At 37.6% G+C, this 23,508-nt stretch overlaps 1 protein-coding gene across 4 annotated transcripts in view; it reads left to right on the top strand.

Moving 5' to 3' along the window:
• RASGRF2 (Ras protein specific guanine nucleotide releasing factor 2) overlaps positions 1-23,508 on the top strand; it is a 126,778-nt gene that overhangs the window by 57,419 nt on the left and 45,851 nt on the right. For 3 of the 4 annotated variants that reach the window (XM_090131231.1, XM_090131233.1, XM_090131232.1), the window contains exons 10-17: positions 1,236-1,396; positions 2,366-2,432; positions 3,277-3,413; positions 6,419-6,501; positions 7,319-7,567; positions 7,836-8,224; positions 11,351-11,479; positions 14,197-14,286. In XM_090131231.1, the coding sequence (XP_089987357.1) occupies positions 1,236-1,396; positions 2,366-2,432; positions 3,277-3,413; positions 6,419-6,501; positions 7,319-7,567; positions 7,836-8,224; positions 11,351-11,479; positions 14,197-14,286 (1,305 nt within the window). The remainder of the gene's footprint in view (positions 1-1,235; positions 1,397-2,365; positions 2,433-3,276; positions 3,414-6,418; positions 6,502-7,318; positions 7,568-7,835; positions 8,225-11,350; positions 11,480-14,196; positions 14,287-23,508) is intronic. The other variant, XM_031603393.2, reaches the window with a different exon arrangement.

The following is a 23,508-nucleotide window of genomic DNA, read 5'->3' as shown; positions in this document are numbered from 1 at the left end:
AAAAGTCACAGCTCCAACTATACAGAATAATCACCTTCCTAACTTTTAGTATTGGATAGTTTTTTTCAAGGGAACTTTACAAGAAACAGTAAGTAGGGTGGGTTCTTCGTGGGGTTTTTTTTTTTGGTAGAATATAGGTGAATCTAAAAAGTGTTGCATAGGTTTACAGATATCTAGAGTATAGCTTTTCTTAGTGTTTTATTACAGTGGCACAAATCATTGTGTGCTCATTTAATCTGAAAATGTTATGGTTCTCAAAGTATAACAGAATGTTGTGAGTTGATCAGTGTATATTTTGTTATGTCTCAGATATATTAATAACTTAATAATTAAGTGCAAATAAGGAAATAAATGTAGGAAAAAGTGATGTAGAACAACAGTAGCTTTTTCAGAGAGTAATCTTAATTTCTCTGTAAGTTTGTGTGTATGAACTTCAAATTGTTCATCACTTCACTATCAAATTTGATTCCAGACCCAAAATAAAAGTGATCATGATATCAACATAGAAAAAATCGGTCAGAGAATGCTTTTGAGGTATGAAACAACATGGAAGCATAGCTTTCTCTGTTTTGGAATTTTGTAGATTGCAAATTCAGATTTAATGTAATGAGATTCAGTTTAGTGCTTGACTGGTAACACTTCTAGCTGAGCTATGTAGCCCTCAATCTAACACAGTGCAAGATAAGAAGAGATCTGCTTCATTTGCATCTCTTTCTCATAGGCATACATATATACAAACCTTCCCTTCCATACAAATATTTCCCTTCAAAACCTCTGTTTTTCTCCCTCTGTCTCTTTGGCTTGAAACTAGTGTACCTTTGCAAATCTAGCAATTGCCAAAAGTTGAGAAAAATGGAGATTGCTGTTCAGCTTTGTTCTCTGATCAACATGTTATTAGCTCAAAGTTGCACGAGAATTTGACAACTATCTAACTAACTATTAGTTGAGACTGTGCTTGCTTGATTCTGAGACTGTGATTATAGAGATAGATTTACTACTTCCATTAAAAAAAGTACAAATTGGTGAACTTGTCCTAAAAGTCAAAATGAACTGGTATAAAGAAAATAAATGACTTTTTTTTTTTTTTTTTAATAGAAACTAATGTGTATTAATACTTACTAGAATTAAAAGTTGCATGGTTTAATACCAAAATGTTTGGTGGATTAACACTTTCAAAAACTGGCTTCTAAATGTTGTTATAGTCACAGTGTATTTTTTATTTTGATTATTGTCAGGTTCCCTTATTCAAGTCCCTTCAGTTGAAAGGGGAAAACTTAGCAAAGTTCGTCTGGGATCATTATCCTTGAAAAAGGAAGGAGAAAGGCAATGCTTCTTATTTACAAAGCATTTTTTAATTTGTACAAGAAGTTCAGGAGGAAAACTGCATCTGCTTAAGGTACAGATGTTACATTATGACTCAATTCTGTATTTCAATTCAATGAAAATAAAGCTTCTGTGAAATTTTAATATTGTGGGTTTTTGATTTTTTTTTTTGTTCTAAACTGAGATTTTGTGTTGTTATAAACAGAAGTGAGATGATGTATTTCTCATTGCACTATACTTTTCCAGAAGTGTGTGATTTAATAAACCTGAGAATAGAAACAGTACATCAGTGTCTTTGTATAAGCCAGTAGTGGCTCTAAGTCCGTCTACAGTGCAATAATCAGCCAGTAAACCCCCACAATTATGGAAGAACTTCCAGAGCTGTAATAAAATTAATATTTGGTTTTGTTTTCCTAGGCAGCATATTATCTTAAAGTGAATGTTCCACTTAGAAAGCTCTGGTTACACTTGTTGAGAATCAGTCTTTCTTGGGTTGGCTTTTGAATGAAAGTAAAGTGGATTTATTATGGATTGATGTATGTTGAACAAAATTTTAATCTGACAAAGACATATCTGAGATACTTTTAAGACTGCTTAGAAAGTCTCTTTTATTACTTTCTGTATGCATTTTCACTTTGTACTCTTTAAATAATTAATGTATTTTGCAAAGTAAATTAAGTGTAACTGAATCTTTCAAAAAGTCATGTATTAGTTTTATTTAAATTCAGAATAAAATGATGAAACTCTTGTACCTTTTCTGAAACTTGTGAACAAGCCTCTGCGAGACAAATTATAGTATGGTAAAAATGAAAGAAATTTTGCACATTTAAACATGTGATTGATTTGCTTGCTTAAGGAAAATGTAGTATCTAATCCAGCTGGTTTTAGTTCTTGAAAAATGTACATCATGAAATTGATGTATCTTCCTATGAGCTCTGGATTGTAGGATCTTACTGTAAGGTGTATCAATATTTTAAAATAGCTATAATGGCAAATTGGAGCAAATGTCTAAATTTATAAAAAATGTACTTTGTTTTCATAGACAGGAGGCGTTCTGTCGTTAATAGAGTGCACGTTGATTGAGGAGACAGATGCAACTGATGATGACTGTAAGTTACCTTTAACTGCTTGTAGTAATTACAGTTCTAAGTGTATATATATATTTTTTTAGTTTACCCTTGGTTTATTTTTCATAACAAATTGGTTTGTTCTCCTCATTTATGAAATCAGAGAAACATCTGTTAACTGATTGAGTAGAATAAATTATTTAATAATGCATATACTGGCTTGCATAAGGATTTGTTTTGCTATGTTTGTCGTTGCTGTTGACATCCCACATAAGATTTCAAAGTACAGTGGCTGAAGGAATGTGACAAACTATTTGCTGACTTTTCTATTCAGCTTCACTCTGAGGATGTTAGAAAGAAAAAAGAAAAACTTCTAGAAAGACAAAATAGATAATTGAGTTTCTTCTTTCATGAAAGCTGAGAGAGTTGGCAGACTTAATGGAAAGTTTTTGTCTTCAGATTTTGACGACAGCCCTTTTCAAATGAAGTAATTAAACACATCCCCAGGCTGGGTGTTTTGTTACTCTTGGCTTCCACCCTGCAGTTTTAGACAAGTATTACCCATGAATTGTGGAAGTAGTTTCTTTAATTTCAGTAATCCTTCAGTGTACTGAGAGCATATGAAATATAAAAGTGTTAGAAGGACCTTAGCCTTATTTGGCATTTTAACAGGTAACTTACATCAACTCCCACTATTGTGTATTTTTAACTTTTATTGTATTTGGTGTATGTGGAAAACGAAAATCAGTGTTTTGGAATCCCAGTCACATTCACTCTCTGTCAGAGAAATATTTTAATATCACTTTTCCAGTAAGTGGAAACAATATTTTCATTATACTGTTTGAAATCTCACATTTTGTCTTTTTTTGCTCCTTTCACTGTAAAGCAAAAAGCTCTGGACAGGTGTTTGGACACCTTGATTTCAAGCTTGTAGTTGAACCTACAGATGCTCCTCCTTTTACTATTGTCCTCTTAGCCCCTTCACGTCAAGAGAAAGCTGCATGGACAAGTGATATAAGTCAGGTAGCTTTCTGCATTCTTTATCCTGTTTGTCATGAGATTATTTATTCCATGTTTCTGAAAACTAATCCAAGAGAAAACTGATTTCTTGAGAGCTGATTGATTGGAATGTATTTGAAAATTTCCCAGTGTTACCTGTTCTCCCTGAAATTTTGCTTTTGCATTTGACTCATTAGTTGAATGTGTATCTATCTGAGAACTGAAAATCTGCATGACTGAGTTGTGTGCTGCATGCTTACAAAGCTTGGAAGTGGCCTAATAAGGTGTAAGTAAACAAAGGAGCTGAGAGAACTGTGAAGTAGTTAGTCAGACTTCCGGGGAAAACAGCAGGAAACTTTTCTCTCTTGATTAATCCCTTTGAGGAAAGGAAAATCTGCCCAGCTATTGCTTTCTGGAGAGATTTGAGGGCAATAACAACCATATTTTAACAATGTGAGAATGAAGAAGATTAAGCTTCTTAAGAAAGTAGAATAATGGAATCACCAAAATGAGAAAAGACCTCCAAGATCATCTAGTCCAAGCATCCACCTACTACCATTTCGCCACTAAACCTTGTCTCCTAGTACACCATTTGAATGCCTCTTGAACACCTCCAGGGATGGTGAATCAACCTCTGCCCTGGGCAGCCTTTGCCTGTTCCAGCATCTGACCTCTCTTCTGGAGAAGAAATTTTTCCTATTGTCCAACCTCAATCTTCCCTAGCACAACTTGAGGTCATTTCTTCTAGTTCTACTGCTGCTTACACAGAAGAAAAGTGTGACCTGGCACCTCACCACAACGTCCCTTCAGGTAGTTGTAAAGAACTATAAGGTCTTCCCTGAGCCTTCTTCACAGGAAACAATTCCAGTTCCCTCAGCCTCTCCCGATAAGGCTTGTGCTCCAGTCCCTTCACAGCTTTATTAATCTTCTCTGGGCACTCTTTGGGCCTCAATGTTTTACTAATAGTGAGAGGCTCAGAACTGAATGCAGCACTTGATGTGAGGCCTCACTTGTGCTGAGTGCAGGGGGATGATTGCCTCTCCAGTTCTGCTGGCTGCAGTATTTCTGATACAAACCAGGTTGCCACTGGCCTTCTTTGCTACCTGGGCACACTGCTGGCTCATGTTTAGCTGACCATCAACCAACACTACCAGGTCAGTTTCTTCCAAGCAGCCTTCCAGCCTCTCTGCCCCAAGCCTGGGGTTGTTGTGGCCAAAGTGCCTGGCACTTGGCCTTGTTGAAGTTCATCCCACTGGCCTCAGTCCATTGATCTGGCCTGTCATAGAATCACAGAATAGGTTGGAAAGGAACTCAGTAGTAGAGTAGTAGAAGGATCATGAATCTCCAACCCCGCTGCCACATGCAGGTCCAGCAACCTCCACATTTAATACTAGACCAGGCTGCCCAGGGTCCCTTCCAGTCTGGCCTTGAACACCTCTAGGGACAAGGCATCCAGATCTCTCTGAAGGGCCTTCTTACCCTCAGGCAGATTAAAACTTCCTCCTAACTTGGTGTCATCTGCAAGAGTAGATACCACCTTAAAAGAGAAGAGTAAGGACTCAAGACCCTGTGCAAACATCATGGGCATTTCGTTGCTGCTGAAGAAATCTCCTCTCTTCTACTTTAAGCTTGTCCTTTGGCCCTAGCTCCCTATTACTTTGATTCCTTCACCTCACAATTTTTCTAAGATTATATCTGTCAAATAACTGATAAATACTAGGACTATGCCGTCTTAATGGCAGCAGCACCAAACTACCGTGGGCAGTTTCGTGCTTAGAGCTTCTTTGCAAAATTTAAAAGTCACCTGGAGGGAAATTATGTATCATTATTAGAGATGTGTGTTGGTTTTTTTTTCTCAGTGCTTTAAAGTAATGATTTGGTAAAGTCATAATGTGAATTATATAACTTTGAAACCATTGTTAAAAACCTGAAATTAAAAACACATATAGTTAAATAAATAATAGAAGACAGAAGAGGCCTCTGATAGTCTTCTTTGACCGATCTAACATCAGTCGTTATTTTGCTAGGCAATATTTCAAGTTCAGCAGATTATTCTTAAACTCACTATAAATGTGTATGAGAACTTTGAAAACTCCATTTTACTGATGTGAAATAATTGTGTTGTCTGCCCATATATAATTGTGGAAAATAAAATTTGAAAGTATTATAAAAGCAAGAGTCCTGTAGTAGTATGTATGAGATACTTGTTCCAGACCATAAAAGCCTTAACTACTGGCAGAGTGCAGACTTCCAAGAGCAGGGTTTTGGGTGCTGCATTATCTCAACTACGTCAGAATACAGATCAGCAGAGAATGCTGTTCAGATGGCTTTGAGCTGTACTTATACACCACTAGTGCTGAGCTGCTTTGAGGCTTGAATAACAGCTTAACTACCCATAACTTATAAACTTCTGTGGGCCACAGCACAGCCTGCAGTTTCAAACTAATGCGTGCTATGATCATGTCCCGGAAGTGTCTTTACACTTTCTGATACCTGGCCCAAAACATTTATTCAAGAGTTTTCAATAGACTGCTCAGACACCAGCTTCAAAGCTGTATTTCAAAATAATGGCACTGTTCGAATTTGTTTTTAAAGGAAGTGTGTGTTGTTAGAAACTGTTTGTCTCTCACTTTATATATATAATATTCTGACTTTCTTCCAGTGCTGATTTTTCAAGATATGATAGAAGTATTTAACATCATTCAGTTTCAAATGAACTTAAAGGTTATCTCAATTTCAACTAAAAATCTATATCCATGTAAAAAAGATTCTGGGCTAAATTCTCTGAGCATGCTGGTAAAGATGCATGGACTTGAATCTCTGCAAATCAAAAGAAGAAGACTAGATAGTAATAGCTGTTACAATTGCTTCATCAGTGCTTTTCTTTTATGAAAGTACCTTGTACTTTAGTCTGCTCAGACTCTGTGAAAGCTATGTTTTAGTGATGCTAGTGGTGACACTAATGGCGTGGAAATTAACCCCTGACAGTGTGTTTTGATATTAACAGTTCACAATATTTATTTTCACAGTGCATTGATAACATAAGGTGCAATGGTTTAATGACCATAGTGTTTGAAGAAAATTCTAAAGTCACTGTGCCGCATATGATAAAGTAAGTGAGACAATTTATTCCCAGTGAGCAAAATTTGTTTGTTCGCTTTTTAATAAAAGTTTTAAGAAAAGGAAGTGTGTTTTTGGAAAATAAAGTATTTACCCCCCCTCCATTTACCCCCATTTTTGTTGACTGGAATTAAATCTTCATCCCAATATGTATTTTTTCTGTTTCCTGAAATAGTAGGGATAACTGAAAATGGCCAACTCTGAAGCCGCAGTGTTGGACTATATAGTATCACAACTCAATTTTCTCTTTTATTTCTGAAGCTGCAGTAAGTTATGGTTTGGATAGATAGTTTAATTCTGTATTGGGTATTTATTTTCTGTCCTACTACTGATCATTTTATTTAATGTATTTTTAAATGTTTGGTAAACCTACACTGAGTGCAAACAAGTATGATCTCCAAAGCATTCCAAAGCCGATGTTTTTCTTTACCTTGTTTCTCCTATTTATAAGGGAAAAAAAAAAAAACACAACCACATTATCCTACAATTTTAACATCAAAGTAAGGTTGCATGTTTATTCATAAACATGCTTCTTTCACCCTTAAATTCATTCTGGAGCAGGTACAAGCTGTGAAGGAAGCCATAACTTTAGCTAAGGGGTTCATTTTACTGTCTTTCACTGGGATCCCAGTCTTTCACAAGATCCCAGCAGAAGCAGGTTTCTCCATAAGAGTCTTCTTATGTTCATGAAATACAAGAATGCAGTATGTATTTCTTGGTTCTGTGTTGACAGGAGTAGCTGAAGTGATGCCTCTAGCGTACCATAATCTCTCCTCCTCTTTGGTGAAACGTTCTGCTTTAACTTTTAGGTCTGATGCACGTCTTCATAGAGATGACATTGATATCTGCTTCAGCAAAACTCTAAATTCCTGCAAAGTACCTCAAATCCGTTATGCAAGTGTTGAACGCCTTTTGGAGAGGCTAACAGACTTGCGGTTTCTGAGTATTGATTTCCTGAATACGTTCCTACATACTTACCGCATTTTTACTACTGCAGCTGTTGTACTGGAAAAACTTTCAGACATATACAGACGGCCTTTCACCTCCATTCCAGTTAGGTGAGCACTGTCTTTTGTCTTCTATGATAAATTACTTACAAAATTACCAAGAATTACCATTTGTTTGTTTTTAACCTAATTTCTGTGTAAATAATTGGAAAGTTCTTACTCTGTAAATACGGAGTAAATTTTTAGGTAAGTCTATCTCAATTTTCTGCCTGGGCTTTGAGGTCTAAATATCTCATATATTTTGCCTCCACAAGTGTTTTCACTTAATTCTGTTTTGCATTTTTTACTACGATGTTGCTTTTTTGTTTCTTGCTTTCAGGGCTTTGGAGTTATTTTTTGCTACCAGTCAAAATAACAGAGGAGAGTACCTAGCTGATGCGAAGTCACCACATCTCTGTCGCAAGTTTTCATCTCCCCCTCCACTGTCACTTTCCAGAACATCCTCACCTGTCAGAACTCGAAAACTGTCATTGACTTCACCACTGAATTCAAGAATTGGTGCCCTTGATCTTTCTGCTTCATCTGTGGCAAGCAGTCCTACCTCAACCTATAGTCCAGCCACGTCTCCTCCACCAACAGGTAGCAAAGTACCTCTCGACCTTAGCAAAGGGCCCTCCTCTCCTGAGCAAAGCCCTGGCTCCATAGAGGACAGCTTGGAGAACCCTCGCGTTGACCTCTGTAACAAGCTGAGGAGAAGCATTCGAAGAGGTATTCTATATCTACAGAACAGTGAATGTTACTTTTGGGTAAATGGAGCAGTCTCAAATGAAAGCTTAATTTTTATCAGGCACAACAGTTGTTTCTTTTTCCTCGTCCCTTCTTTTTTTTTTTTTTTTTTTTTTTTGTGATCATAGTAACCTGCACTGGGGAATAAAATACACTGCTCTTGGTGTCTTTTTTAGTGGCTATGTTTCCTGTTTGTTCTTCCTTTTTTGTAGGCATAATAGTATGGCAGAGTGGACCTGTCTGCTTTCAGTCCAGCAGAAAGTTTTGGATGAAGTAAAAAAAAAAAATACTTGATGCCAGTTGTGTTTGGTTGAAGTTGTCCTGTGACAACTTCATCTATTAGGAAATAGATATATAAAATTAGGGGGAGTTCTCCAGAAAGATTTAGTTGCTAATTAAAATAATTTATGTGAGCACTGGGTGCATTATTGATGTTCATAGCACCTGATTGTTATCAGTCCAGAAGGTAGATGCCTAAAAAGATGAATTGCTATTGTGCAAATGCTTGTTGGCTTTTGTAAGGCACCTTAAAATAGGTACAACTTTCAGAGGAATAATGCTACTTGATATAAACCTCACTGTGGGCATCTAGAATGAGACCGTTACACATAAAATTCACAGAATAATTTAGGTTATTATATTATATAGAAAATTATTATATATTATATTAGGAAAGAAACCCTTAAGATCATCAAGTCCACCCATCAGCCTAACACACTACAAGTGGTGGACTACAAGTCCACCACTAAACAATGTCTGTAAGTGCCACATCCACATATCTCTTAAATACCTTCAGAGGTGGGGACTCCACCACTTCCCTGGGCAGAGAATAATGACAACACAGGAAAGTTAGGTATGCACAAGGTACGCATAGGGTGAGTAGTTATTGCTGTTTGGGAACAGAGGTATGGTCTTCTGAATTGGAATAAAAACACTGTAATTTTTTATCTTGTTACATTAAGCAAAAGATGAGGAAATGCAACATTACTGTTTTCTTCCTAAAATTCTAGTCTTCTAGTGCCTAACCAGAATAAATACGAGCAGAAGATAGCTCAGTCTCTTTACACATTGTGCAATAGTGGAAGTTGGTGGAACCACAGGGGAAAGAGGATAGCCAAATGTAAATTAAGAAAAATATGATTGAAGCATTATATCTCCTTCTTACTGCTGCATTGTTTTTACGCAGTGTAGTGTATTGTTCAACCTGTAATTTTTTCATCAGGCAGTATAGCCACATTAGCATTCTGAGAGCATGTGACTCTTCATGCTTTCATAAAATACTGGTTGGCTGTTACATTTAAACATTATTTCTGTTCACTGGATATTTGTGGATTAATTACATAACAGTCTATTTATATGTCTAAAATGCAGTATTTGCTATCTAGAATTGGGCAAATTCTTTGCATGCACCAGGGTAGTCATATTCAAATCTTTATGATAGCACATTCCAAAATATAGGCCAAGTGTTAAGGTGATTTGTAAATAGGTAACTATAGTCTTTTATGTAACATTTTTTGTCGTACACTAAATGTACAGCTACTAAAGCAGAGATTGTTCTGACCTAGCGTTAGCACCATGCATTATTGCAGAAGTATTCTCAAACTGCATTCCAGTCTGTCAAAGCTGTGTCACCTGGGCAGCATGAGGGAACATTTGGAAATGGCAAGAATCTCATATAAATGCTAAATGGCTGTCTCTAGTCCCTTCAGAGATCTCTTGCTGAACAGTTTGCACACAGTTTAGAGGAATTTGCAACTATCTAGCTTTGTTCTCCAGGGAAAAGTCCTTTTGTCACTGCTTATCACGTTCAAGAAGAGGAGTAACTTTAAAAAGAAATTGCTCACAAAGAATGGAAATGAGTAGTAGGAGAACTACATAATGCTGATCTGCATTTCCGCATCATTCAAACATGGTTCTTTATTTCTGAAGTTTTCTGAGTAAGGAGACAAGTTCTGCTTAATCAGGAGCTACCACCACCTCTTAATTGTTAATGCTGTTGCACTGGTACTTGAGGATTTCCAGGAAAACAAAGGTATCTTATTCTAAATGCCATATATAACTGTACAAATTCAGTTTCCCGTGACCTATTATTATGGTGATGGTTGCTATTTTTGAACGTGGTTCATTTCTGTTCCCAAATTTTTGCCTCCTTCCCACACTATCAAACTTTATTTGTATTTTTATAGTACTTCCGCTGAAGACACAGTTGTTGTAAATATCAAACATAAAATATATTTTATCAGCTTTTTAAAATAGTTTGTTTTCCTGCATTGAGGAAGTATTTTTTTCTGCTATTCTGAAATTATGACCATTTCTTTTATTATGCTTCTAATGGAAGAACTTTTCCACAGACTAATCAGCTCTCCAGTGTTGTTGGCCATTTTATTAAGCAGTTTCTGATTGTAGATAGTAATCTGTCAAGTGCTTTTTCTCATGAGCTCATATGAAACTTGTGACTTCAGGTACCCTTATTACAAATGCATTTTGGTGCATACTCTGCTGACTTAAATTGCAGTCATAACCAAGCTATTTGTTAAAACTTACTACTTTCCATTTTTCACCAAGTTATTTATTTATTAGCTTTTGTCTGGTTCTGTTATCATACAAAGCTTTCATTCCAGACAGTAATTACTGCTGAATCTTCTTAGCACAGAAGATGCACGGCAAGTTCCAAAAGCACCACCATTTAAATGTAGCATTATATAACAACTACAGAATGTAGATTAAACATAAATAATTTTTGTGTATTAGATATGGTATTTAAACATTGGTGTAAAATGTCCTTAATTAATGGCCATTTTTAAAATGTTGCTTTTCAATGAAGATCATTTTGACGCACAAATTCTTTTGTATCATTGCTCAAATTTGTCTATTTGCAGATTTTTTATCTTTCGGTGTTCACACACTGAAAGTTCTGAGTCACTTGCCTACTCTTTATTCTCTTCACACAGCTATACTGTGTTCATATCTAAAACAAACTAAACGGACTGTGCTCTATACTTTAAAAAGGTGTGTCATAAAGCCACATACTTTTTCTCCCCAAAACTTCTTAGTATGCTGTAAATTTTGAGCTATCATCCGATTATTAACATCTGTTCTCTTTTAAAGCAGCAGTTCTAGAATCAGTGTCAGTGGACAGAACTATTCCTGAAAGCACCTCAGCAGTGGATACCACAGAACTTTCCCCATGTAGATCCCCTTCAACACCACGTCATCTCCGCTATCGTCAACCAGGAGGTAAGAAACCGAAGTTTCTGTTCTCTGTAACTTTCAAGAGTTTAAATAATGTAGCCATAGTCTTTGCAAAATATTTGAAATCTGCAATCTTTCAATAATGTGAGTTATGCCATTCAATTAATAAATGCAGGCTGCTCTGAAAGTAATGCTTCCTTTTTTATTATGGCGGCTCATGATGTCAGAGGCAGATGTTGTGTTGTTGGTGGTATAACAGTAGAGTTTGAACTTTACTGCCAGTATTGTTACTGTGCTGTATTTTGTTGCTGCATGATGAATAGCAGCAGAGGGGCATACAGAATGGTATTTGATGTGGAAGTATATCATTATATATTACCTTCCTCTGTGTGAAAAAAAATGGCACCCACTGACATACATCCTTAATTGCTAAATGCTTCTGGAGACAGAAGGTGGATGTGAGCACAGTGAGAGATGGGTGGAGCATTTCAGCAGTAGCAATAGCAGTGTGAAAGACAAGCCACATTCTGGACAGCCATGCACAGCTGTCACACCATGAAGTGAAGAGTGTCTTGATCAGTTCATCCATGTGAGTTGGCATATTATGATCAGGAAGGTGTGTTTGGAGCTGAGTATCGGCTTCAGTACATTGGAAACAATGGTTGCTGAAATTGGAATGTCTCAAAATTGGAGACAGGTGAGTCCCACAAATGCTCAGACAGGAATACAAAGAACACTACATGCAAGTTTGTCAGGACCTATTGTTCCGTAAGAGGCTGAAGGTGACAGTTTCCTGGGTTGCATCTTTACTGATGCTGAAATGTGGTGTCACAGCCACGAGGTGGAGTCAAATTGGCAGCCCATTGAGTGATGACATACGAATTCCCCAATGAAAAAGAAGTTCGAGATGTAGCTCCCAGTGGATGAAGTGATGCATGCTGTCTTTTGGTACAGAAGAGGGGTGATCGGCTGGATTTCCTGGAACTTGGACGAGCCATTAACTACAGATAATTATTTTGCAACACTTACGCAGTTGAAGGCTCAAACTTCATGAGCTGGGCCAGAGAAGGCAGCCTTTATCTTACACAATGATACCAGGCCCCATACTAGTCTGAAGACAATGGAGCACATTGCCAGTCATGGCAGGAAGGCCCTTCGACACAGACTGTGAGCAGTCTGGATTTGATGCTTTCATCTCTTTTGGCCAATGAAAGATGGTCTGTATGAGCAACATTTTCATAGCAATGATGCTGTCATAGCAGCTATGAAACTGGGTCATCTTCACTGCTGCTGATTTTTTACAAGTCTGGCATGCAGGCTCTTGTTCATTGCTGGCAAAAATGCATAGCTAATAGTGTTGACTGTTTCGAAAACTTGTGTTTTCTAGCTGAGGATATGCTCAATCAGATAGAATTCTTGTGCTCTTTGTATCTGTTTTAGTTTTCCATGGAAATAAATTGGAGGCACTATTTCTGGAGAGAAGTATGTGTTAATAACTGGAGACTTGGAAACATGCTGGAGCTTTGTGTGTGATGAAATTTTCTTTAACAGCTTGAGCAGGATGTATCCAAGTTCAGAACTAATACTGAATCACTCTTATTTCTCACAAAATTCTCTAGACATTTACAGATATTTTTTCAGCTGCTAAGGAGACATATTTTGGACATGATAGGTAATCATGAATTACACAATACCCAGTATTGTCGTTGGGAAGTGACTGTGTGAGTTACCTTGTGTGAAACTGAAAATTTACAGTTGATAGTGAGTGATTTGTTCCAAAATTTGAATTCTGCTCTGTTGAAGAGATACAGGGAGAACTGGAGCTCTCCAAATAGCTCTCACAAGTCTCTTTAAAAACATTAACTGAGCTGTGAGATCTATCCATGAGCTCCATCCACTTAAAATGCTATTTTCTCAAACAAACCATATCTCAAGGCAGTTGTTTGATACTTGGGATTAAAAAAAAAAGAAAGAAAGGAAGAAAGGAAGAAAGGAAGAAAGGAAGAAAGGAAGAAAGGAAGAAAGGAAGAAAGGAAGAAAGGAAGAAAGAAAGAAAGAAAGAAAGAAAGAAAGAAAGAAAGAAAGAGAAAAAGAAAGAAAGAGAAAAAGAAAACACAACAGTGTCTTCTCAACTGTTAATAAGTTACTGAGATATTTCAATACTAACCCAATGGTAATATTTTGCTAATGGCCACAGTTACAGTAGGATGGCAAATCTCTGGAGTTGGAAACTGTGGGGAGCAGTAGTATATTATTTGAGTAGTAGCAGAATCAACATTGACCAAACTCCCTGAAGAGAAAATCTGACAAATTTTGAAAAACTGTACTCTAGTGATGAGCTGGGAGGATCGGTAAATCTCATCTGACTTGTTAAAATGCTTTGTCCTTTAATAAGTTCGTTGGTTTTTTATTTGTTTTAGTTAACTGTCTGTACTATTACTTTTGTCATTCACGTTTATTCCTCATCCTTAGCAATGTCTTAAGAATTTTTTTCCGTAGCAACATCAATTGTACAGGCCTACACCTAGTAGTCACATTGCAGAAATTATGGCGATATTTTTATTTCCTTTAATATGGAATCATAGAATCATAGAATTGCTCAGGTTGGAAAAGACCTTCAGGATCATATCAATAGAAAATCCAATGACAATGAAAATATAAAATCTTCATAGTGTATGAACATTAGTAAAGATTTCAAATTTTACTGTCACTTACCTGAAAAAATTAAAGGCATGACCTTTCTCTGTCTATTCTCTTTACAGTGCAAACTGCTGACAACAGTCACTGTGCTGTTTCTCCTGCATCTGCTTTTGCTATTGCTACAGCTGCAGCTGGACATGGGAGTCCACCAGGTGAGAAAAATTTACCAAAAAATATACCAAACATTAAGATCTTAGGTCTCAGAAGATAAATATTTCTTAGGAATTTACATGAATCCTAAACAGTCTCTGATTTGTTAGTATAATCTGCTTGGTGTCTTATATTGGCTGGAGGTTTGGCTTCCATTTGAGGCCAATATGAAATTTTTCTAATTTAACTCCTTAATTTAAAGGTTTTTCTTAAAACTTTTTGAAATTAGGAAGTGTACAAAAGGCAAAAATTACAGTACTGAAGAAATTAATAAAAATGTTATTTAACCCTGCAGGATTTTACAGGAGAAATTCAAACTCTGGTTTTATCTTAAAAAACAGTGTAAAATGCTGGAATTGTGATTATGTGATTTAGTTGACTTGAATACATAGTTCAGTTACAATAGAAAACAACTTGAAATAATCGATAAGATAAAGAAAATAGAGAAGGAAATCAATTCAAAAAATTTGCATTTGGAAAAAAGCTGAGGCTGAAATCCTTATATATTACAACCTTCTGCATAATAAAAAGCATTAAATATAATGGAAGGTGTTTGTTTACTGCAAATCAAGAGATCACCATGAAAGAGACCCACAAACATGGCCAAAAACAACAACCTAAGAGTGCGTTCAAGTGCATCCACGCTGTTATTTTTTGTACTGTGGCAGTCTGAAAATTTGTAAAGAAATTTATGTCACCAAATAGTAAAATTATCTCTTAGACTGTTTGTATATTACTCTGTTTTGGGGAGTAACCTTCATCGTGTCTACATGAAAGGAGAAAAGAATGGGAATGTATTGAGTAATATCTTTTAGAATAAGCATGAATCTTAAATAAATGAGGACTTCTTACTGTACCGTATACCTTAAGGAAATGATTCTGGGCTTTGTGCCTTCGTTTTGTGAACACTAAGAATATTACCAAATTGTTCAGCAAGATTTTGGATGATCACTGTATAAGCCTATGATCTCTTTTCTTGCTTACTTAAATTAGAATTACATTTACATTGTTTAATACTGTATCTACCACATTTTATCCTTTATGTCTACTTAATGCTTTTTTATCTTTTATGCTGTGGTTGTTTTCTTTGAGTGAGTGAGTAGACATCATGCAACAGTAACTTCTGGACAGTAAGAGTTGTGTTTTCCTATTAATTTTGTATACTTCCTTTGATATTTAGATCACCACAAAAGTTACATTCTGTTTTAGAGCCCTTATGAACCTCATACAGCAGGTATTTAGTACATTTTTTTGAAGTGAACAATATTGCTTGCCTTTGAAAACAGACATTGCCAAGAAATCAGTGACATATTTTACTTTATGAATTAATTCCAATATATTTACAAATTGTTCACAGAGTACAATGAAAAGGAAAAAAACTGTTTTTTATTCACCAGTACAATTTAAAATCACAGCTTTTATATTTTTAAAGCACAGGTTCTCAATACTTATCAGATAAGTGTTAGAGAAAATAACATCTAACATTATTGCACTGCATGAGGGAACTTCAAAGCACTGAAAAGAAGATACATCTCTAATATTCTTATAAATACGTTTTTGTATTGCTTTTTAAGATAATTCTGCATAAAAGTCTATTTTGCTGGCTATAAAAGGCTATTCTGTAAAAAAAAAAGAAGTCCCTGCATCAAAACTGAAAAGAAAATGGCTCTCCATCTGGACTTAATAGGTAAATTTCAGGTAATAAATCGCAGCTCAGCTAAATTACCTGCTTTGTAACTTGAATGTGCTGATGCAATTAGTAGTGTAGTTTGAAACGTTACCATTTCATTTATCTTACATATGTTAAAGATGGTATTACAGTTGAAGAGAGAGAGTTGAAAATTCAAATAATTTTTATTTTTTCCCCTTACCTGCTTTATCAGAATTGTATGGGGTTTTTTAATGGTATCTTTCATATCCCCTTTGGACTCCTGTCTCTTACGCTTCAGTGAATTGGGTCTAGGTAGTGAACGAGATTCATCTTTGGTTTTTTGCTTTTTTCAATTAGTCCTTTGTCTCCTTGATGCAGATATTGTGAAGTATGCCATTTAATATAGTCTACCACTGAACATAAATAAAACATCAGCTGAAATTCAGTGTTGGTAAATAATATGTGAATGCACGTGAGGAGAAACCGTCCAAGCATTACACGTTGAGAAAAGATTTGACTTAAAGGGTTGCTGAGAAAGTTTTGTAAAAATATAGATGCCGTCAGAACAGTTAAATAGGCATTTGTTGCCTTTCCCAGTGCCAGAGGTAAGAGATTCAAAGAGTCTGTGGATCTTGTGGACATTGTGGCTGAAAGAGATTGATACAGATTTAAAAAGTGGGTGGCTGTATGCAAGTGAGACTCATTGTAGCTGCTAGAGGGGCGAACTTAAGCACCTTCAGGAGCAGAGAACAGCTGGAGCATGTGGGAGAACATTAGGAGGTAAGAATTATCTCTGTGACTTGTATGATCTCTACTTCCTAATAGTCTACTTCTGGCTTTGTTTTGCTTTATTTTGTTTTGCCAGGGTAAGATCTTGTAGCTTGTCTCAGTTTTCTGCCTCCCTGTTTTAACTGTTTAGGAATACATCAAGTGTTCCTCCAGTCTTAGATAAACTCTGAGCCATCAAAAACGTGTGACTGACTGCTCAATAGCATTGAGCTGTTTCTTTTTTCCTGTTCGTGCCTCTAGAAAAGTGGTTATTGACTTTTGGTTTATCTTTTTTAATATTTTGCACCAATTTTTTAAAGAATAAAACATTTTTTTAGCATTCATTTACTGAAATTGTTTGCTTTGCATGCAGGTCCTCATACTTGTTAATATTCATAAACCATGAAAGTGGGGCTAGAAGAGACTGAAATTTTGCTTAAAATATTGAATAGTTGTATAGATTAGCAAAATAATGTTGTGCTGTTTTGGGGGAATTATAGAATGGCTTGGTTTGGAAGGACCATGAAGAGCATCCAGTTCCAACTCCTCTGCATGTGCAAGGACATCTCTCAGCAGATCAGGCTGCCCAGGGCCCCATCCAGCTTGGCATAAATGCCTGGGATGGGGCATCTACAGCTTTTCTCAGCAACTGTTCCAGTCCCTCACCACCATCATAGTGAAGAATTTCTTCTTTATATTTAATTCAAACATCCTCTCTTTCAGTTTAAAACAGTTACATCTTGCCCCATCACTACATGCCCGTGTCAAAAGCTTCTTTCCATCTTTCCAGTTAGCCCCCTTTTAAGCCCTTTTGAAGGGTTGCAGTAAGGTCTCCCCACTGCCCTCCAGGCTAAACCCCAACTCTGTTAGCATGTGTTCATAGAAGACCTATTCCAGCCCTCTGATCATCCTTGTCGCCTCCTGTGGATAGGTTCCAACAAGTCCATGTCCTTCTTGTGTTGAGATCCTGTACTCGGATGCAGCACTCCAAATGGAGTCTCATAAGAATGGACAGGAGAGGGGCGATCACCTTCCCTGCTCTGCTGGTCATTATTCTCTTGATGCAGCCTTTGGGTTGGCTTTCTGGGCTGTAATTTACACATTGCTGGCTCGTGATGAACTTTTCTTCCTCCAGGTCTTTTTCTGCAGGGCTGCTCCCAATCCATTCATCTGACGGTGTGTACTGATATTTTGAATTGCCCCAACACACGTGCAGGCCTACCTCATAAGTCAGTTCTGATCTCTCTGGGCAGCATCCCTTCCTTCTGAAGCATCAACTGCATCACTCAGCTTGGTGTCAACTGCAAACTAGCTTGATTGCACAGTCTGTGTTACTGATATGGACATTAAACTGTACTGGTCCCAGTACAGTCCCCTGGGAAGCACTGCTCGTCACTGACCACATAAATGCTGAGCTGTTGAGTAAAGATCTCTGAATGCAGCTGTCCCACCAACTCTTTATGCACCACATAGCCCATACATCAAATACATCTCTCCAATTTGGAGACAAGGGTGTTGTGTGGGATCATGTCAGAGAACTTACAGAAGGCCAGGTAGATGACATCAATTTATCTTTCCTTGTCCACGTTGTTACTTCATCATAGGCCAGCAGACTGGTCAGACGTGATTTGCACTTGGTAAATCATCAATAAAACAAAGAGTAACAAATGGTGTAGCAAAAAAATTTCTACTTTATCAAGAATACCTAACACTATTTTAAGAAAAACAGTTAAGTTGATCATTTTATTTTGTAACAGTTCCAATGAACATGGGCTTCAGGGAGTCTGCATATACAGAGCCTAGACTCGAAATCTAAATTTTGTATACTCTATATATTTGGAGAAGTGTATTTCTTTCCCAGATCAAATTAGAAACCCAAAATCTCCTGACACAGAAAACAAACATTTGACAAGAAGCAAATACTTCATCCCAAGTAAACATTTATATATTATTTCATCGTGAATACAGCAGCTTATTTCAGCAATTCAGTCATCCCATTTCAGGTTGGCTGCTTTGGTGTTTCCAGCATGCTGCATGCTGAAAAGCTGCTTTTCTCCTCCTACAGCATGCTGATCTGCACTGTAAAGGATATACCATTTTTCACGAGAACAAGGCGACATGTTACAAGAGAGGATAGGAGTGGGATGGAAGCTTGTGGTTGGCAGGAGGGCCTGGCTTCTTCAGTGTAAGCATTTATTTTTTTAAATACATATGAAAGGAAGAGGAGAGAAAGTGAGAAAAGTAGGAAAAAAAAGTCATTGGGGGAGTATCTCTGACAAACATGATTTGCATGCAGGAAAATAAGCCCCATGCTAGAAAAGAGATAAGATGATTTTACTCTGTATAATTGTAGTGACTTAAAAGACTAAGTAAAATAACAGCTGGAAGTTTGAAAGCATCTTCTGAAAAATGAATTGCTTATGTACTGTCCCTTTCAGTTGGTTGCCTGGACATATCTCTGGTGGTAAATCAGTTTTGACTTGAATTGTTTATCTGAGTGTAATTCAGGATGGAGAATACTTTCCTAAAACCCCTGTGTTTTGCTACTTCTGCCTTGTCAAAGAATATTTCTAAATATCACTCAAACAGCAATCCTTCAAATCACAAAAATTACATAGGTCATGAAGGCTGGAACACTTCTCCTACAAGGACAGGCTGAAAGAGCTGGGACTGTTTACCTTGGAGAAGAGAAGGCTCCAAAGTGACTGTAATAGCAGCCTTTCAGTATCTAAAGGGGAGCTACAGGAAAGAAAGGGACAGACTCCTTAGCAGGGTTTGATGTGACAGGACAAGGGGAAGTGATTTCAGGCTTTAAGAGTGCAGATTTAGGTTAGATATAAGGAAAAAGTCTTTTACAGTGAGAGTGGTGAGGCCCTGGAACAGGTTATCCTGAGATGTGCTGGATGCCCTGACCCTGGAGACTTTCAGGGCGTGGCTGGATCAAGCCTTGGGCAACCTGGTAGCTGTGGTGTCCCTGTTCATTGCAGGGGAGTTGAGCTAGATGACCTGTGATGACTGGCATTCCTCAGGGATTGTTGCTGTGACTGTTGCTATTTAACATCTTTGTGGGCAGCATGGACAATGGGATCAAGTGCACATTCAGCAGGTATGCAGACAACATTAAGCTGAGTAGTACATTGACATGCTAGAGGGAAGAAATGCTATCCAGAGGACCTCGATGGGCTTGAAAGGTGGGTCCGTGCCAACCTCATGAAGTTCAGCAAGGCCAGGTGCAAGGTCCTGCACCTGGATAGAGGCAATCTCAAGCACAGATACAGATTGGGCAGAGGATGGCTTGAGAGCAGCCTTGGGGAGAAGAATTTGGGGATGTCCATTGATGAAAGACTCAGCATAAGCAAGCAGTGTGTGCTTGCAGCCCAGAAGGCCAATAGTATCCTGGGTTGCATCAAGAGAAGCATGACCAGCAGGTCAAGTGATTCTGCCCCTCTACTCTCATAAGACCCCACCTGGAGTACTGCATCCAGTTCTGAGTCCTCAAAACAAGGAGAACATGGAGCTGTTGGAGCGAATCCACAAAGATGATCAGGGAGCTGGAGCACCTTCCCTGCACGGATAGACTGAGAGCTGAGGCACTTCAGCCTGGAGAAGAGAAGGCTGTGGAAGGATCTTATAGTTGCCTTCCAGTACCTGAAGGGGGCCCACAGGAGAGCTGAGGAGGGACTTTTTGTAAGGGCATGTAGTGAGAGGATAAGAAGAAGTGGTTTTAAACTGGAAAAGAGTCGATTTAGACTAGATATTAGGAAGAAATTCCTTACTGTGAAGGGTGGTGAGACACTGGAACAGATTGCCTGGTGAGGCTGTGGATGCCTCCTCCCTGGAATCATTCAGGGCTTGGCTGGATGGGGGCTGTGAGCAACCTGGTCTAGAGGGAGGTGTCCCTGCCAATGGAAGGGGGTTGGAACTAGGTGATCTTAAAGGTCCCTTCCAACCCAAACCATTCTGTTATTCTATGAAAATTCTGATGTGAAAATTAGCTATTGAAATACATATAGAAAGTGTTTGTCTGCCCAGAGTTGCTGTAGATGTCTGTCTGCGGTAATGTATCTTAAATGTAGCAGCAGTAACTAACAGAAGTAGACTTTTATAAATTGCAGTTGTGATTTCCAGAATGATATATGTCTTGAAAGCTGAATATGTACTGAACTTGTGTCAGATGAGTCCTTTGGACTCTTGAGTTTGACTCACATTAGTTCTACTTTGATTACTGTCACTGTGTGGTACAGATAACAATCAGCTGAAAGTAGTAATTTGTGTTCCATAGAGACCCAAAATACACTGTGGGTCATGTAGAGGCATTTCCCTTCTAATAAATCAAGCAGAGATTGATTATGAATGATTGTTTATTTAGAAAGCTAAAAGTGTTGTGAGAAAGTTTAGCAAAATTTTTTAATGAGAACAGCTTAGAATATTTTAGTTATCGACTAGTGGTGTTGTTCTGCAGGCATTCATACTACTAGCTAGTCCCCAGTATCACAGTATTTTGTTTTCTTGTTTTAGCATAAGCACTAACTGGAGTAATGGAATGACGTTTTGTACCAAATGATACAAGAGAAAGCCTGTGCATGTTTGTGTGTTCGTGTGTCCGTAGTTATATGTATGATTGTGACAAGAAGAGGGACTTGCTTTCATACCCTTGCCTGTTGGGGGTGCCTGATACTTTAACTGTGTAATGTGGCTTGGGAGTGATTGTATGTACTCCAGAGAATTTCTGTCTTTTTCTAGTTGATTTTCAATATGTTGGCATAAATGTTGATGTTAGTACTAATTACAGTACTTTTGCACTGAGTAATTTTGTGGGATATATATATATATATACCATTTCATTCTATTTACTGGAAAAGCTTTGTGGAAATTTCTTAGGAATTCTGACCTGAAAAAAATAATCATGATGATGATCTCCCAACCTGTTTTTGAAATACAAAGAATCTTTTATTTTGGAGTTCTGTCATTTAACTCAGTGAGATTACTGAAGTGTAGATGGGAACAACTTCATGACAGATATTGTGGAGATTGTTTCTAAGCAGTTGGAAGCAGACTTTAACTGTAATGCTTTAGGTAATTGGTTCCTATGTGGAGCTGCAGCATTTAATTTGCAGGCATCTAGCCTCCTGCCATGTTTACAGGATATCAGCAAATCAGTGACATCATAGTTCCAGATACGATTTGCAATCCTCTTTGAGCTGTGTACCTTTCCAGTCCCTACTTTGTGTTAGTGATCTGCAGTGTTTAGCTCCACAAAAGAAAAAGGTTCATGTGGGAGTTGGTATCCTTCCTTGATCTTTTCTGCAGGACAGGGAAGGGGTTGTTTTGTTTTTGTTTTTAGTTTTAGTTTTAGCAAGGAAATGGAAAAGTGAGTATGCCTGTTCCCTCATGGGAACATGTTATAAAGAGATTTCCAGATCAATTTCCTATGCAGGCATAGGAAGGTTTGAGAAGCTCTGAGACCTGAATACTACGTAGCTTCTTGTGTTTCACATTTTGATTGAAAAGCTGCAAGTGGAGTTGAGTAGGAAATCCTCATTGGCTTGCTCTATGTCTGACACTGATTTTCATCAGGAAGGGTCGTGTGACAATTAACCATTAATAGACCAGTCAGCTTTCTTTCTTGTGGCTGGAGAATTGTCAGGAATTGACCAGATGTCCTTTGCAGTGTTGGACATAGCCGGTGTTGGTGTTGTAACAACACCTGCTGGGCAGGCTCCCGTGGGGCAGCAGGGGGTGATGTCGTTGTTACCACAGAGAGGCAAACTATCTTCTGTTGTAGGCTGCATCTTTAACACATGTTCACCAAGCTGCTTTTGTGATAAATTTGTATATGTGTTCTCCTGACAGAGGATATTTTACTGAGAAATCAGTAGGGAAATGAAAATAGAGATTGAAACAAATTTGTTTGGAATCTACCTTCTAATTCAATAACCCTAAATGATATTCACCTACCCTGTAGTGAATTTGAATAGATTTCTGTTTTTGCTCCTGAATTAAGAGCCCTTCAAATTTAACAAAATTGTTTCTTAGCAATTTTAGGTAACTGGCTAAGCATTTAAATGAAGTTGAATCTTCCCTTGCAGTTGTGATAGAACAATAACTTTGAATTGAAACAATGGCTTCAAGATGAAGTTTAGTTTTGCCTAGGTGACCCCTGCTTTTGCAAGTTAAAAGTCAGAGGAAAACAATGATTTTCCTCACTTTACCAGAAATTTGGAAACCAATTCTTGATGGGTTCCCTCTCCTAAATTATTTTCTTATTCAAGCTTATTAAAGAAGCTAGCTACTCAGGAAAAAAAGTAAATGCAGTGGTGGATTCCTGAGTTATAACACCATTAACCATGTGCTTCCTGACCTATTGTATTAATCTTGGAGCAGCTGCCGGGAACGTTCTGTTTCATAGATACATGCAAGCAAACTGGCACTGGGATAGAACATTTTATCTGAGAAAGGAGAATAGCACAGTGCCTATTCCTGAACCCCAAAACTGGATCCTACTGTGAATGAGATAATTGGATGGGATGTGTTGAACATGCATTTTCTCACACTCCTTTCCTAAACTAAAAAGGAAGGAAGTTGGAATAGAACTTTGAACACTTCAAATAAAGGAAAAAAAAAAACAACCTTAGGATGTTGATTTTGCGAGTGAAGAATTATAGAATCACAGAATGGCCAGGGTTGGAAGGGACCTCAAAGATCATGAAGCTCCAACCCCCTGCCACATGCAGGGCCACCAACCTCCCCATTTAATGCTAGACCAGGCTGCCCAGGGCCCCATCCAATCTGGCCTTGAACACCT

Source organism: Phasianus colchicus, chromosome Z, assembly GCF_987193195.1.
Source record: "Phasianus colchicus chromosome Z, bPhaCol1.hap1.1, whole genome shotgun sequence".
In the NCBI taxonomy this organism is placed as follows: domain Eukaryota; kingdom Metazoa; phylum Chordata; class Aves; order Galliformes; family Phasianidae; genus Phasianus; species Phasianus colchicus.
Note: the sequence above shows the minus strand (reverse complement) of the source record. Positions and strands in the feature narration are given on the sequence as shown.